Source organism: Pleurodeles waltl, chromosome 10 (assembly GCF_031143425.1).
Source record: "Pleurodeles waltl isolate 20211129_DDA chromosome 10, aPleWal1.hap1.20221129, whole genome shotgun sequence".
Classification (NCBI taxonomy): Eukaryota; Metazoa; Chordata; class Amphibia; order Caudata; family Salamandridae; genus Pleurodeles; species Pleurodeles waltl.
This window is the reverse complement of record NC_090449.1, coordinates 945,417,017-945,432,069: the sequence shown is the minus strand read 5'-3', so window position 1 is coordinate 945,432,069 and position 15,053 is coordinate 945,417,017. Positions and strand designations below refer to the sequence as shown.

The 15,053-nt window shown below is 40.1% G+C and overlaps 1 protein-coding gene across 1 annotated transcript in view; it reads right to left on the bottom strand.

The window, feature by feature from the left end:
* Positions 1 to 459: 459 nt before the first annotated feature.
* The window catches only part of PDK4 (pyruvate dehydrogenase kinase 4), a 46,081-nt gene continuing 31,487 nt past the window's right edge, over positions 460 to 15,053 (bottom strand). The window contains exons 6-11 of the mRNA XM_069211743.1: positions 14,883 to 14,960; positions 14,568 to 14,644; positions 13,243 to 13,341; positions 11,548 to 11,658; positions 9,644 to 9,757; positions 460 to 4,111 (exon numbers count right to left, since the gene is read on the bottom strand). Coding sequence (XP_069067844.1) covers positions 3,983 to 4,111; positions 9,644 to 9,757; positions 11,548 to 11,658; positions 13,243 to 13,341; positions 14,568 to 14,644; positions 14,883 to 14,960 — 608 coding nt within the window. The 3' untranslated portion in view covers positions 460 to 3,982. The remainder of the gene's footprint in view (positions 4,112 to 9,643; positions 9,758 to 11,547; positions 11,659 to 13,242; positions 13,342 to 14,567; positions 14,645 to 14,882; positions 14,961 to 15,053) is intronic.

The window sequence follows — 15,053 nt, the reverse complement described above, 5'->3', positions numbered from 1 at the left end:
ATTTGGAGAAACACTTAGGATAGAACTTGTGTGTTCTACATTGCAATGAGCTAGAAAACTTACAACCACGTGATGTTAAGTGGGAGGAATCAGGTATGCATTGGTAACAGCTGTCTGTATATGTTGAGGTAAGAATTAAAGACAACAGAAGACAGGAAAATTACCCAATCTGACTTTGTCATGGCCCGCGCCAAGAGATGAATCAACATTCAGAAAATGGAGGAGGAAGTGTCCTTGTACGAGGAAGGTACCTCCTACTTGAGTTATTCATTTGGCTGCTGCTGCATCTACCTTAGACTCTGTCACTCCATGAGCCAATGTAGTCTCAACTCTTACGATGAGCATAGCAGAGCAATGCTATGGAACAAGTACCTGCTCCTTGGCTTTGCCAAGCTAAGAATCTACTCACTGTATTTGGTATGTTCTAAATACTGTAAATAAGATATGTGTAGCCTCATCTGTAGTCCATGTTTCATTTAATGGATGCTTAGTAGGGCAGTGCCATAAAAACAAAGAAAATACAACATATCACATGACGATCCACTTCTTTGGAAATGAGAAGGCACGTGCGACTATGGTGATACAAAATAACTCTGGTAGGATGGTTTGTGTTGTGATATCAATACATAACTTTTCCACAAAATAGGCCAAAAATACATAGACATACTATGTTGAAACTTAACCCCTTACTGTTCTCTTGGTACATAACCGAAAGATGCTTGTATGTTACAATATTCTTCAGGTGGTAACCAGGGACAGAGGTCGCAACTCTCCAAACACTTGTAACATTTTCACTGTTGTTGCTAAGACCCACACACCATTTTTAATACAACTAAATGTGATTGTTACAATTAGAACTCCTGTAGGGTAATGAAATGCTGATGTTAACTTGACTTAGTGTATTACAAGGGGCAATAGTAACTTTGGTGACATTCCAATTTCAATCCGATTAGGAAGGCACATACATGCTAGTGATATAAAAATACAATATGGTGCAATTAGTAATGTTGTTGCAAACGTCTTGTCTTGTATTCTAACGACCCGATCTTACAACATCCATTAATATTGGGCAAATTACTTTCTCGTACTCACCGCCCCACGGCAAACATATTACAATTGTTTCTTCTATACATCACCCTTCAGTCTACTTGCTACACACACTGTATCTTATACATCTCAGCTGACCAGCACACCAGGAAGAGTTCGTACAAAGTGTAGGCTTTTACACACACAAAACACGTTGATGTGAGCAATGTAAGCATCTCAAATGAGATTGTGTGGTAGAAGAAATAATGAACAAGGTGAGGTAATGATTTCTGTATTTTGTTCCTGATTAAATCTATGAAATCTTTCTGTTGATGTAGCCTCATCACTGCTAACTAAAAAAACATAACACTTATCACTGTGTTAATGTAGCGTCACCACTGCCCTGTTAAAACGTTACTACTGTTATCATTGTGATTCACCGTAGGTATGCCTCACAAATAAATCATCATGTCCTTCAATCTGTTCTCTCAAGGGTACCCTCCTCGCTCCTTTTAATGAACTAGAATAAAATACGTATACCTCCACCTTCTTTACACTTAAAATTAACTTCTGCCCAAACCTCTCATTTGAAGCCATGCTGGCCACCTTCAGAACCGTGCAGTGCCTGGAGGCGTCAGTTAATCACCATTCACAAGTATGTAGATGACTGGAGCTTTTATATGCTGAGATGGAGGTATATTGTGCAATAATGTACCTGTTCGGTCACGTTTGCCTGCAAATGGTAAACAGCATGTTGTTGCCTTCTAAGGGGTTTAGTTGGCTTTTCTTTGCTGCTGTGAGATTCAGATTTGGGCATGATAAACAATTGTAAAATTTAAATATTTTTGACAACTGCTGTGCTTCAACAGCTCTATAGGCCACTCTCCAGGTAAAGAGAGGTTGTTGCTACTCTAGTAGCAATCAGTGCGTTTTACCGACCCTAGCACTATTTGGTTGACCGCCTGACTCTCCAATAGTTACGAACAAGCATGCCTAGAACTGTTTTTGAACTCAGCATAAATGTATTTCTATGACTAATGTTAATCATCTTATGATGAGAGAGGCAGCGTGATTTACGTTTTATAGGCTGTCATAAGTGCATCGCACTAAATTTCTGTTTACTAGATATATCACCTTTTTAAGGCTTTTACGTAAAGTGTATGAGCTATCTCGCAACACTCTGTAAATAGTTCCCCACCTTCCTTCTCGGGTAGCTGCAAGCATGTGTCGAGGTAGTAGAACATCTGCGAGCAGAATTCTTCAACTCTCCGGTTGAAAAGGGTTCAAGGTAAATCCATTGAAAAGGATGTGAAATGTTATAATGAAATGGCCTTCTTTTGCAATTAGACGATCTACAAAAGACAGATGGGCTGACAATTCCTTTACACAAATGCACAATTTTAAAATGTATCCCAACGTATGTTTTCCATGATAATCTTAATGCCCTAAATATTTAAAAGTAAAGCTCGAAGCACATAGAATGAAAAAGAGCAAAGAAAAGAAAAGAGTGAATGGATCATTGTTAACATTTTACAATAACAAAAATAGAATGCACACGAACGCAATACTGATTACTGAGCACGACAATGTGCACAGTATAACAGACTGAACTTAATCCAAGACTTGAAATGTAGGGAAAAGGTGGGCTACTGTTTTCGGTCAACAAACGCTTCTGACATGATTCAAGTGAGGTAATGGTTTTAATAGCGCAGCACTTTTGCAGACAGCAGGTTGTTGGCTACCAAAAACAGAAGATGTGATCTTTATGTTCACCCCAATCCTACATTACGTGTTCATTAGCTCTGTAGAACACAACTGCACTGCAGTAATACAGTGTAATTTGTTTGGTGCATTTACTTTCTTTGAAACAAAAACACACGTGCCATGAAATTCCCATCACCATGGCATATGTTTGCTCTTTTGGAACAGTGTATCTTATATCTTAAACATATTGACTGGGAGGATATACACAGGACCATAATCCCTCCCTATCCCTCCACTTTTTTGGTCTATATGTTTTTTAACATACGATATGTGTGTCTTATACAAGTGCTTCAGATATTCCATACATTCCATAAAATCATTATTTTAATGCACCAATTGCTCACATATTGATTTGCAGAAAATATGGAAAATCGACTGTTATCTTGTTTCAGATTGAATTGGTTCAAATATTGTTTTGCAAATGCCTTGCTAACAAATCCCCAAATATAAACTTGATTGGAATTGTTGAGCATAGTCATTACTAACCTACATAATCCAGGAAAATAATATTATTATTTTTTAAAGTAGTATGGCAGTTTCTATTAGATGCTCATTTGCCTCATGTATTTATGGCTGTACTTCTACACGCAGTTACTTACTTACATAAAACATATATGCATTTTTTTACTTCTGAAAGAGTGAAATGTTAAAATATCAGGCAAAAGTCCAAAATATGCTATGCTGTCATTGGAACTGCGGCTTTTAAAAATCCGCAATTAATATGTAACATACTTCATGGCTCAAACAAAAATATTTCACATGACCACCGTCTTGGATTGTCTCACCCATAGCCCAATGGAAGGCTGTACTCATCCAATATCTCTTTACACTTGAAGTAAGTGGTAGCTCAAGAGCGCTCAGTTTCACAAAGAAGAAAATCATAAACCGGTGAAAATGGCACCAATATTCTTATTCGCTGATGGCACATAACACAAGTTCAGTGATGGAGATTGCCAAGAATGCCCTTTAGTGAAGACATCGGGTGAGATTTCGCTCCAAATTTCTCCTTTCCACTTATCCTCCTATCATGGCTCCCATGCTTGCCTCCTCACTTATCTGACCAGCTCTCAGACAGTGTTGCTCCGCCCGATTGATTACGACAGCGTGACAAAGTCAGGCAAGGGTCTGTTGTGAAAAGCGGTTTGTTCCCTTTCCAGTTTTTTGGCATTTTATGTTTCAGGAGTGTTTTGTTCTACCTTGCAAGATTCTTTGGCTCCCGACTGGGGATGCACCAATCATCAGCTTCTGGACTCGCTTGGTAATGCTTCCAGGCAGATTTGTTAAAAACAGGCAGTCTTTCTACAGAGTCTGTGGACAGTGCCTGCAAGCAAAACCCAAAAACAGATTAGCATGTTAGTATTCCATAGGCGACAAACAAATGCTAACATACTGGTAAGATATCAGAATCACATCAGTCACTTAGAGTATCTCAATGTTTCCTACATAAACATATAGGAGAAGGCACTGCACTTTATCGTGCCTCATACAAGTGGTAGGAATGTAGAGGGGTAATGACAGATCCCACGGAGCTTATACAGTCCTTAAAGGACTCTCTCAAAAAGGCCAGTGTCTGGTGCCACACGGAGTCAAATGTAGGCCTGCTGCTCACAAAGAAATGTCAGTGAGATTTGAAGTGCACCCCGCTAACAAAAATATCTCTTCACTAAGTTTGTACCATCATGAACCGAACATGAACCAAAAGCTGTTACTCTAGAGCGTGACACCAGAGTTTTAGTTCAGCCAAAGACAATTCTAGTGTAAAGCATGCTAAAACAATGAATGTGTCATACACTGTTTATGAGGGAAGGGAAATCAGAAGGACCTACTAATTAAAGTGAGGTCAGTACTACAAATATGGCAATACACCTTTCACTCAAGATCTCACAACACTGGAAAGACAACACTTTTTTCATCTATAAAAATTGTACGCACACGCATCATGTGACCTGTAATATTAACCAGGTAGCAAGAGTCTTGCTAGAAAACAGCTCAGAGTAAATAGACAGGTCCAGAGTGCATAAGAAACATTTTTAGAATTAGCACTGCCAACAACAGTGATTCAACCCCAACTGTGTGAGGCTCCACCCTCCCATCTAACTTCATTTAGAAGATCAGGCTCAGACTGGCTGGGAATCATCACTGAAGGAGGGTACATTGCCCACCTTGGAATAATAAGGCATTGTACATGGCCAGTTTGGGTAAAATTAGTGTTTATGTTCAGGTCAGGTCAAGTTAAGATAGATGTGCAGTTTCCTTATTAAAAAAAAGTAAATTAGTCTAGGAAGCTGGCTCTTTATGTGGTATACCAATAATTAGATACACCATATAAAGAGTCCAGGGGTTCCCCAATGAGTGGCTATGGCTTGCTATGCAGTCCCAAAGTGCTCTATTTGTAGGTAGTGAAGTTGAGCAGCCTTACGCCTAACACAAAGGAGTGCAAGACATCCACAAATATACACAATGGTCAATAAATGAGACACACTACTCAAAAAGAAGATCCACACCAATTTATAAAAATAGCAAGCATGTTTTATATGTTTAGGCATTAGAGAAACATTGTTCAGATAACTACTTTTTAAATTATAAATTATTTTCACTTTCAAAAGTGGACACTGTGCAATTTCTGAGTTCTGCAATGTTAACCTATGGGAGAAAGAACAAGTTCTGTAAATAGGTAGAGTACAGTGACTTACAACACCAACCTCAGGAGTTTAGGTGAGTGGTGGGCAAGGTCCAGGGCAGCACCAGCAATACACCACCGGCACCACAGGTGTGGCCGGGTGCAAGGTGCAAAACAGCAACACGTGGCCAATGCATTTCAAGGAAGTTCAGTCATTGTGAAAAGAGGCTGCAGGCTCTGGCCAGGAAGCAAGTTGGGCTTAACCAACAGCGGGGCTCAGGCCTCACTATGCTCGGTCACAGGTAGGCACTTTTGGTCCTTTTCTCCACAGCACAGGGGCAATGGGTACAGAGGTGTCTTCAGGTGTCAGGTTTTCCTTACTGGAGCGGTCACAGTAGAGTAGGGCTGCATGCAGAGGCTGCAGGATTCATCAAGGAGTCCAGGAGGGGTGAAACCACAATGGACTCGGACTCTGGAGGGCTGGGGAAACTTGTTGGCACAAGTGGACCACTTCAACTGGGGTCAAAGATGGCAGGTGAAGTGGTGACTGCAAGTGTCAGGTTTGACAGTTCTGGAGGCTTCAGAGTCTCTTCTTTGGAGTATGCTGTAGAACAGGTCCTCTGTTTACGGGATGTCTTGAGTCTTTATTGAAGGCAGGCAGTCCTCCTGGGTTTCTGGAGTCACAGCTGCAGTACGAGTCGACTTTGGTGCAGATTTCAACGAGCGATGCAGACAGGCCAGCGGGGTTAGTACCAGGCCAGCTGCTTCTTTTCTCCTCTTCTGCTTTTGTGGCTCTTCAGGGTCCTTTGCCTTCTTAGGTTGCAAGGATCTGCTTCTCTGGTGCCAGGGATTCCCCTAAATACTGAATTTAGGGGTGTTTGGGGGAGTGTAAGGTAGTAGGCAATGGGCTAATTACTCTTGGGGTCACTACACCCCCTATATGACCACTTCTTGTGGGAGGTGGGCATAACCGTGTCCCAGACCTCCTAAATCTGCCAACAGCAAGATGGTAGATTCTGAAATGTAGTGTCCACATCAGGCAGATCACTTTAGTTGTGGGACCGACCTGAGGGGTGGACACACCTCTCTGAATATTACATTTTCCACCTCTCCTGGTGCCAAATGGGCCCTGCGGTATGGGGGTTGGCATTTCCCTTGTGAGGGAAGCCAGATCTGCATACCAAGGGTGGTGGGCTTCTTTGAATCTCCCCGCCTTGAAATGTAGATTTGCAGGTCATCCTGTTGGTTGGGGGTGTGTAACACCCCTTCCAGAGCAGGCACTGTGTTTGACCGCCGGAGAGCAAAGGCTCTCAGCCTAGGGGGTCATTCTTATGCCTGGTGGTGGGAGGCTGGCTCAAACTAGTCAGTGAGCACACCAGAGGCTGTTATGTTTTTAGGGGCACATCTAAGGTGCATGTATTGATAAATCCACCACTGGGATCAGTGTGGGCTTGCCATAACATCCCTATCTTCAGTGCAGCCATCATGTAGCTGGGGAACTCATATTGACCAATGTCCAGCACATGTATTTAAAATGGCTTCCCTGTTCACTTACTATGTCTAAGAATCGAAAAAGACATAGCAGGGACATATTGGCTCTTGCAGATATACCGTAACATGTAATATAATGCACCCTGCCTTGGGGTTGTAAGGCCTGCTGTAGGGGTGACTTACATACATTGCATGCAGTGTTAGGGGACATGGTACACAGGCTGTGTTCCATGTGGTGCTCTCAATTTTGTCTGCACCAAGACACACAGCCTGCAATGGTAGCCTGTCATGTGCACAATGAGGTGCCCCTTAAGGCGGCACAATTTGTGCTGCAGCCCTTAGGGACCCTCTTCAGTACCTGAGGCCCTAGCTACAAGGGGTACCATTTACTAGGGCCTTATAGGGGGTGCTAAAGGGTTTGCCAATTGGGGAAATAATTGTACAGTTTTGGGAAAGAGATCTGGCACTGGGGACCTAGTTAGCAGGAACCCAGTGCACTTTCAGTCAAAACCACATCAGGTATCAGGCAAAAAGTGTGTGTGTGGGGGGATAACCATGCCAAAAAGAGGTACTTTCCTACAATTAGAAAAGCAGGACACAGGACATTCAGCTCCATGGTGCTCTTTTGCCATCTTGTGTACCATTTAATCATTTTACTGATAATGGCTTGCAAACTGCCAACCACCAGAAGGGCTCATTAGTTGAGTAACATTAGATATTAGTTATAGATGATCTGCGTCTTAGGGGGAATATAATTTATATTAATTAAAAGTGAGAGGCCTGTTGTGGAATTAATTGTTTAAATATTTTAATCTATTTTCCACACTCAAAAAACACTACTCACATTGAGGTTTCCATTTAATCTCTATACCAGAATATTTTTCGAAAGAGTGTAAAAAAAAATGTTTGGCTTTTTGTTGAATTCAACGTATGTGGTTCTGACCACTTGGTAAGTGTAAGTACAATGGGCACCAAACTCCCTGAGCTACACATGACATGCTTGTATTAAAAAAGTGTTTTGGTTATATTCGTCCACATTGAATATTGTAACCTACTATGCACAAAGGTCTGTTTCAACAGTAGTTAATATTTTTTCTTGTGTACATGTACAAAACCTAACCTTACTGTCCCCTCCAGTACTAAATTTGGCCCATGTTTATATGAAAATCTGACTGCTGTATAGCCATCAACCTCGCCACAGATTATCTTCAAAGGACTACATTCAAACCAACTGTTATCAGTAACGACCGACCTTGACTGCAATGTTCAAAGGAACTTCCCAACCAAAGAAGCAAAAGAAAATTGCCTGATATGACACAGCTTTCCATTTTGTAACATGATAAATTAGTTATTTGCAATGTACTTACATATGTTATAAAAATTACAAAAGCCAAAAACTCAAGTTAACACTAACTAGAGATGCACAGAGCATACAGATGGAGTTGGATATACAAAATAATTTGTCAATTAATGTTTAACTTAGGACTGCAAATAAAGTCATCAGTAGCCACCAATATCAGATGGACTTACTGTTACAGACATTCTGACATGGGGCATATTTATCACATTCCTATGCTTAGGAATAGAGCAGGAACCAGCCTGTTCTTAAGAACTCCCGAAGAGTTAGGGGCAGGAGATGATTATCAGAAAGGTAGTAAACACGCATAAAGTCATATATCTGTTGCTATTCAAGAATCTTCCCAAATGTTTATCATGCCTACTTTGCACCAATGAAGGCTGGCACATGTATACAAATTTGGTGCTAAAAGCACAAGAACAGTCACATATTTCATGGGTGTGAAAAGTAGCATATTATTTCACTATGAACCTATTTTTCTAAGGAGAAGACAGGTTGCTCCTACTACTCGTGGAAATCCATGACTTTCTGAAAAACTAGCCCAGTAATAGGGGGGGGGTTGTTACTTCAGATAATTTAACATAAGTGGCAATTCAAATTAACTGCAAGTCAATGTCGGTGAATCCAAGTAGTGCACGAGTTCAAGCACAACAAATTACTTGTAAAAGGGTGCTTTATTGAGTTAAGTATTATAATGAAACTTTTGTAAATTGTTCACTCCTATTTATAGCAGAAGGGATTTCAATTTGAATCGTGTAAAAGAAAATTAGACATGCATGCTGCAATTGAGGCTGGCGATCATTACAGCTGGAACTTTAGTCATATTCCACAGCAAAAGCTTTTACCGGGCAAACAAAACAAAACAAGCAAATTACAGTTTCAAACTTTGAAATGCCTTATATTTGTGTACGGAAAAAATTTAGAACTGAGAAAACGATATATTTCACAACAAAACGGAACCTGTCACTGCTAACTGAAATACCGCAGGTATGGTGTTATGATAGGTGTTGCGAAAAGGGTGTGTGGTGTGATTACCCCAGTCTTCACGTCATAAGAATGCTCTAGATGATACAGCCATGAGTTCCAAGTACATTCATCAAACAACAGACTGCAGACTGATAAAGTGTTGGCTCCTATAATCAACACCGTGGCTACAAAGTGAATGAACAAGCCATTCCCTATTGAAAGTTGATGATCCATAGAAAAGCGGTCCCTCCTTCCCGCACAAGGCTGGATCACAAGGAATAGCTTGACACCACTGGCATGATATCTTGCTCAGAGAATCAGCTAGCCTTTCTCTACTGGGTGGAAGGCTGAAATGTACTCAATCATTAACGACAAGTGAAGATAAAATGTGTTTAGGACTAGTGTGAAACTAAATGTACCTTTAAGTAGATGACAGCATCTGTTCCATAGCCTTCCATTGAGTATAGTTGTAAATCACCCTGGAAGTATCTGGCGTACAGGCGGGAAATTGGCAGTCCATATCCAAAGCCGGCCTAAAAAACAAAGAACTTACATTAGAGAAGATGCACCATTACACATTCTTTAATATTTACTTATGTTCATTTTAGAATTGCTTCTCTAAAAGATGCCATATTGAAAGCACTTGATGTGTGAGAACGAGCACTCCTTATATAAGAAAGCCAAGCGCACTCAAAGGGAAAGTTACCTCTGTTTACCCTGGAATCAGTTATATTACGTTTAAAGCTCTATGAATAGCTGACTTGCAACTAAGGTTGAGTTCAGATACTCTTTGAACTTAGTTTTGAGGATTCCATCACAGACAAGTGTCTGGTATGGCCTGTACAGCTGCCTTTTTAGTGGTTCATATGGGTCTTTTTAATGCCAGGTAAAGGTATTTTCATCCTTAATGTTTGTGAGTTACAATGTTTGATGGGTATAGCTGGAGGTCTTTCCAAACTGATTAGGTGTCACGTGGGTTGCCTGGCATGCATATTCCCCAGCATGTAGTATGAGTGAGTTAATTGGAGGAGTTGTGTGTTATTGGTCAAACATGATCATCACCTGGTCTATCTCGACTCTGTTGAAAGGGTGTTACAAATTTTGTCTACCGTATTGTGTTGCAGAAAATGTATACATAGTGGGTGCTGTTCTTAGCAATGAGATAACCACCTGCAAAGCATATCCATGCTGTGCTGGATGGATGTGCGCCTTTCTAAGATGTTCTGTGTGATATGTGTATTGCAGTTATAGCCAAATCACCAGCAATACATGTCAAATCCTACTGCAGTACTGTTGCCATGTTCTGACATGCCAATAAGAACCCAAATATGGTGCCCCCTTCCGATGTTGTTGTATGATTTATAAACCTTCACACATTACTCTAAAAAGGAACTAAAAAATACTAAACAGTAAGCAGGGCTAATACGACAACATGTATGCCAATTCAAGTACGGTTGACTGTGCAGTTAATGTACAATTGCAGCACTCAAAACAGTAATTTCCCGTTCCTTTAAAGAAACAAGAATCAATTAATCTTACTTCTCATAATCACCCTTTTCGTGACACGACTTAGTGGGGCCTCGGGGTGCAGGAAGTGTGCTTCCTCTAAAACATAAAACAGATGACTTTGCACTGCAGAAGAGTAACTGAAACATGTAAACCTGGAAAACATCTGCACTAAAAGGGCCTGATTCAGAGCCTGGCAGAAGAGTTACTCTTTCACAAACAGTATGGGTATCCTGTCTGCCTGGTAACAAGTGCCAAAGAGATATAATTTTGCATTTGTAATAAGGAGGGAGGGAGATCCGTTGCTTGTTTTTCAGAGTAACCTATTGGAAGGTCAAAACTTTGACTGAAGCTTCAGGCTTTGTGTATCTGAATTGCGCTCCATCGCGGTCAGTATGAAATTGCATGTGCATCTCATACAACTGTGAACTGATAGTTTGAAATGGTGCTTCACTTCTTCTAGGTGCTTTTCTCCTTTGTTCTTTGATTTCCCTTAGTCAATTCTGGTGTCTTTTTAATTAATCATTTTATCTATATTTTTCTGATTTGTTTTGGAACTTGCAGTTTTGTGATTTTGACTTTAAAGTTGTTTTTGCTGCTTTAACTTAACATGAATTTCAGTGGGGAATTTACTGCTGCTTGTGCTGTACGTAGCTACCAAGAGATGAGAAGAGTTTATTTCGTGAGACTTGTGGGAAGTGACCCCCTACAACACCAAAAGCTATTACAATTCTAAAAAGGTGGTTGGCCTCCTTTTTGCAAATGTACTATTCAAATGCCAAATAACACATCACATTAGCTTTTTAAACTTTCTTACCAAGGGAGCGTTTCGCGAGTTGTCCATCATTGGTTTTGGAGCCGTAGAATACATGTAGCTAAACAGACGCTCAATTTTCCTCAGAGGAACCCCACCTCCATTATCTGAAATCTGGAAACAGTTTTCTTTATTACTCAATGCAATCTGTACAAATTAAACAACTGCCGCTGCAATCTAATTTTCTACTTACAAACCAGTAGTGTTTTAAGAAACATATTTGTTGTGGTATACATGAAGATTTGATACAATGAATATGTTCAGCACATTCACATAGCATCCGTCACATTGCTGAATACAGATTTCGACAACATTACACATGCATGGCCCACAAAGTAAGTATATCTACACCACATGTAGCAGGTGGCTACAAAAGGCCTCTCAGCAGAATTCTGCTGTGGCCACACAGGACCCAAATATGAGAAATGTGGCTATAACCTCCAGAAGAGAATTTGGCAATGTGTCATTAAATATTAAAGCACAGCTTTGGTGGAATAAAACAATTATACCAAGAATATCTCCTGGTTCAGAGCAACAGAGTACTGAAAATGGATAAATTTAGCAAATGGGTCAGAGTTATAAAACCAGCACAAGAGGTGGCAGCCAGTATGTGTTTTACTTCAGTCTTGCCCATGTTGGTGAACAGTTCAATATCATGGGACACAGCTAGTGCTACACATTCCTCGCAACACTGCCCTGAGTGCATGCAGTTGTGATAACTAGATTTTACCAATTAAATGGTAGTTTCAGAGGGCTCCCAAAAATAACCAGTCAAGTTCTAAACGAGATAGAAGCATTAAGCTCAATTGAGCTTTGCATAACAGTGTCCAAATCACATGACACATGTTCTGAAAAACTCTTCATTCAAGGATCAATGCATCTTTTAGAAGGCACATCATGGCCCTGCCTCGAAATACCCCACATTTTTCTGCATTATCAACAAACAGAGAAAAGCGTGCCATCCATCCTCCCCTCGATTTAAAGATTTTCGAGGTAGATCCTTTGCTATATAGATCTCTTCACTCTGGAACAACGTCTCTTAAAAACTAAGACTTAAAGGAGACTACTTAAAGTTCTGCAAGGGACTGAAAAACCTACTTGTCAGATTGACATTCCTAAGTAGAAAAAGTCTAATAAAAGTCAGCCATCTTCCTAAAACAGAGGCACACCAAGACCATGCCACCAAGAAACTCAGCTACCTGGTTAGAGGTCCAAGACTGACCAGCGCATTCATGATTCTGTCCACACCCAATTTAGAATATTCATACCTTTGTAAGTGGGATTTAGGGAAGATTTGTTCAGGATGCCACCCCACTAGACCTTTCCAAAACACCTGGTTTACCCGTACACCCGATGTTTTGCTGCCCTTCTCCCCTTCTTCAATACAAACTTTGAAGGTTATAGATGGAATCACACCACCTTCAGGCACTGTTGCACGAGCTGTAACACTATGCCATCCCCTGAATATGGGGTTTGAAGTGAAAACCACTTGAGTTTACTGCTTTCCAAAATATTATAAGGAAAATTATATGAGAAATGAGGAGTGTGCCGGTGCAGATCCTCTGTATCAATCTTAAAAGTACTTAGCACAATAACATAGGTTGGAAATGCATAGTCACAAAAATGCTGTTGCATTTCAAATTTGGCTCTAGCAGGCTCATTTTATTTCAATTTATCATTACTAAGGAATGTGGTTACCTTGATTGTTAAATCTTCCTTTCCTAAAACAACATTGACTTCGATTGGAGGAAGAGAGGGGCTGTCTTCGTGGCTTTCTACCGTTGCTCTCATTGAATTCTGCAGAAAGGAAACACAGTAAACTATTTGAAATAGATACATAAATGCAAGCATTGTTGTACTCAATACAATCAATAATTCATGCATGGATTCAGACTGATTACATAAAGCAGACTTGAGGTGCTCTTCTGTCACTGCAGTCACATTCATCCATACACTCATCAAGTGTAACTCGCTCTCATTCAGAACAGCTGAAAGAGTCTTTGATACGACATCCTTACATATATCACGGCGTGAAGCCTTATGAGTAGAATAAAGGCAGCAAATGCATATTTTTTTGTAGACTATCAGTTTAAATATTTTTCTGCCCATAGCCAGAATAAGATTTGAATAGAGATTTGTTCTCTCTGTCAGTCATGATGACAGGTGGGGACAGAGAAAATCAACTCCCTTGCTGACAAAAATAATTTAGCCTAAAGAGTAACTCAAAATACTCTGAAAGCTGAAGATAGGGCTGGTTCAGTCCCAGGGTACACCAGAAAAATGGCAGGATAAGGTCATTGACAGAGTAGAGCTTTTCTTGGGGACTCTCTCACACACACAACATGGCGCAGAAACCTTGGCTTTCTTGGCTTCTGGGGGAATAGGAGAGATGGCACTTCCATCTCATTTGCCGAAGTCCTGGTTGCTTCAAATGTGAGGTGAATGTACTACTAAACAAGCACTGTTTCTGAAGCCTACGATAGTTTTAACAGTTTAATGTCATTTAAGATTACCAGAGTTTTCCAACCTGATGTTGGGAATTATACAATCATGTGAGTATATGAAAGAGCCAATGCTGCAGTATATTCCGTTTTATTTGTAAAATGAATGTATGATTACTAACACCAAGACTTATACATTTGGAACTGCAACTGTTCAAAGCTCTTTATTTCATGAATTCTTCACTCACTACGTTTACAACCAGGCACAAACTTGTGTAAAATGTCTTAAAAACCTTATTACCTAACATCTAACTGTAAAACAACAAAAGATCTGTAATCCTGAGTTAATATTTGAAGAGTGGGTTACCGAAACCTGAGTCACAGAAACAGAGAAATTGAACTGTGGACGTTGCATGTTCAATGGTACCAAAGTACAAGTGGAAAGCCATAGAAAACACAGCAACTAAATGCATAAGCAAACAGGTCTAGACAAAGTGAGAGAGACCACGTCCAAAAACACCGTACAATTCACAGATGACTACACATGGAGAACTTTATGAAGTGTGACTCAAGTTCACGTACCTTAAAGAGCTCAAACAGCATATGATAAAGATGAGACGGAACGTAGACTATGTGAATAGGAAGGCCAGGTGATTTTCCTAAAATCAAAGAAGAATTGGTTGTTAGTTATGATTCATTTAAGTGTGCTTAACCAACAATACTTTATGTGTACAGCAAAAGCATGTAAATGATGATGCCGCATTTATGATAATTTTGTTTTCAAATATGCCATTTTGTGTGATACAGATGGAAAAAGAGATATTTATAGCAACAGTGGGAAAGGGTTGTTTTGTTTAAATATGTATATTGTTGTGGCTGCTTTTCTGTTGTTCTTACCATTTGTCTGTTTAATCTTCAAGTCAGGGGAAGCCAGGTAATACTGGTCGCACAGCATCTTGGAATTTTCAAAAGCATCTGTATATCATTAAAAATAGATTTTTTTAACAAAAACAATAAAAACTGCTCCCATACTCAGTGCAACAAAAATAATGAAATGGTATCCCTAAC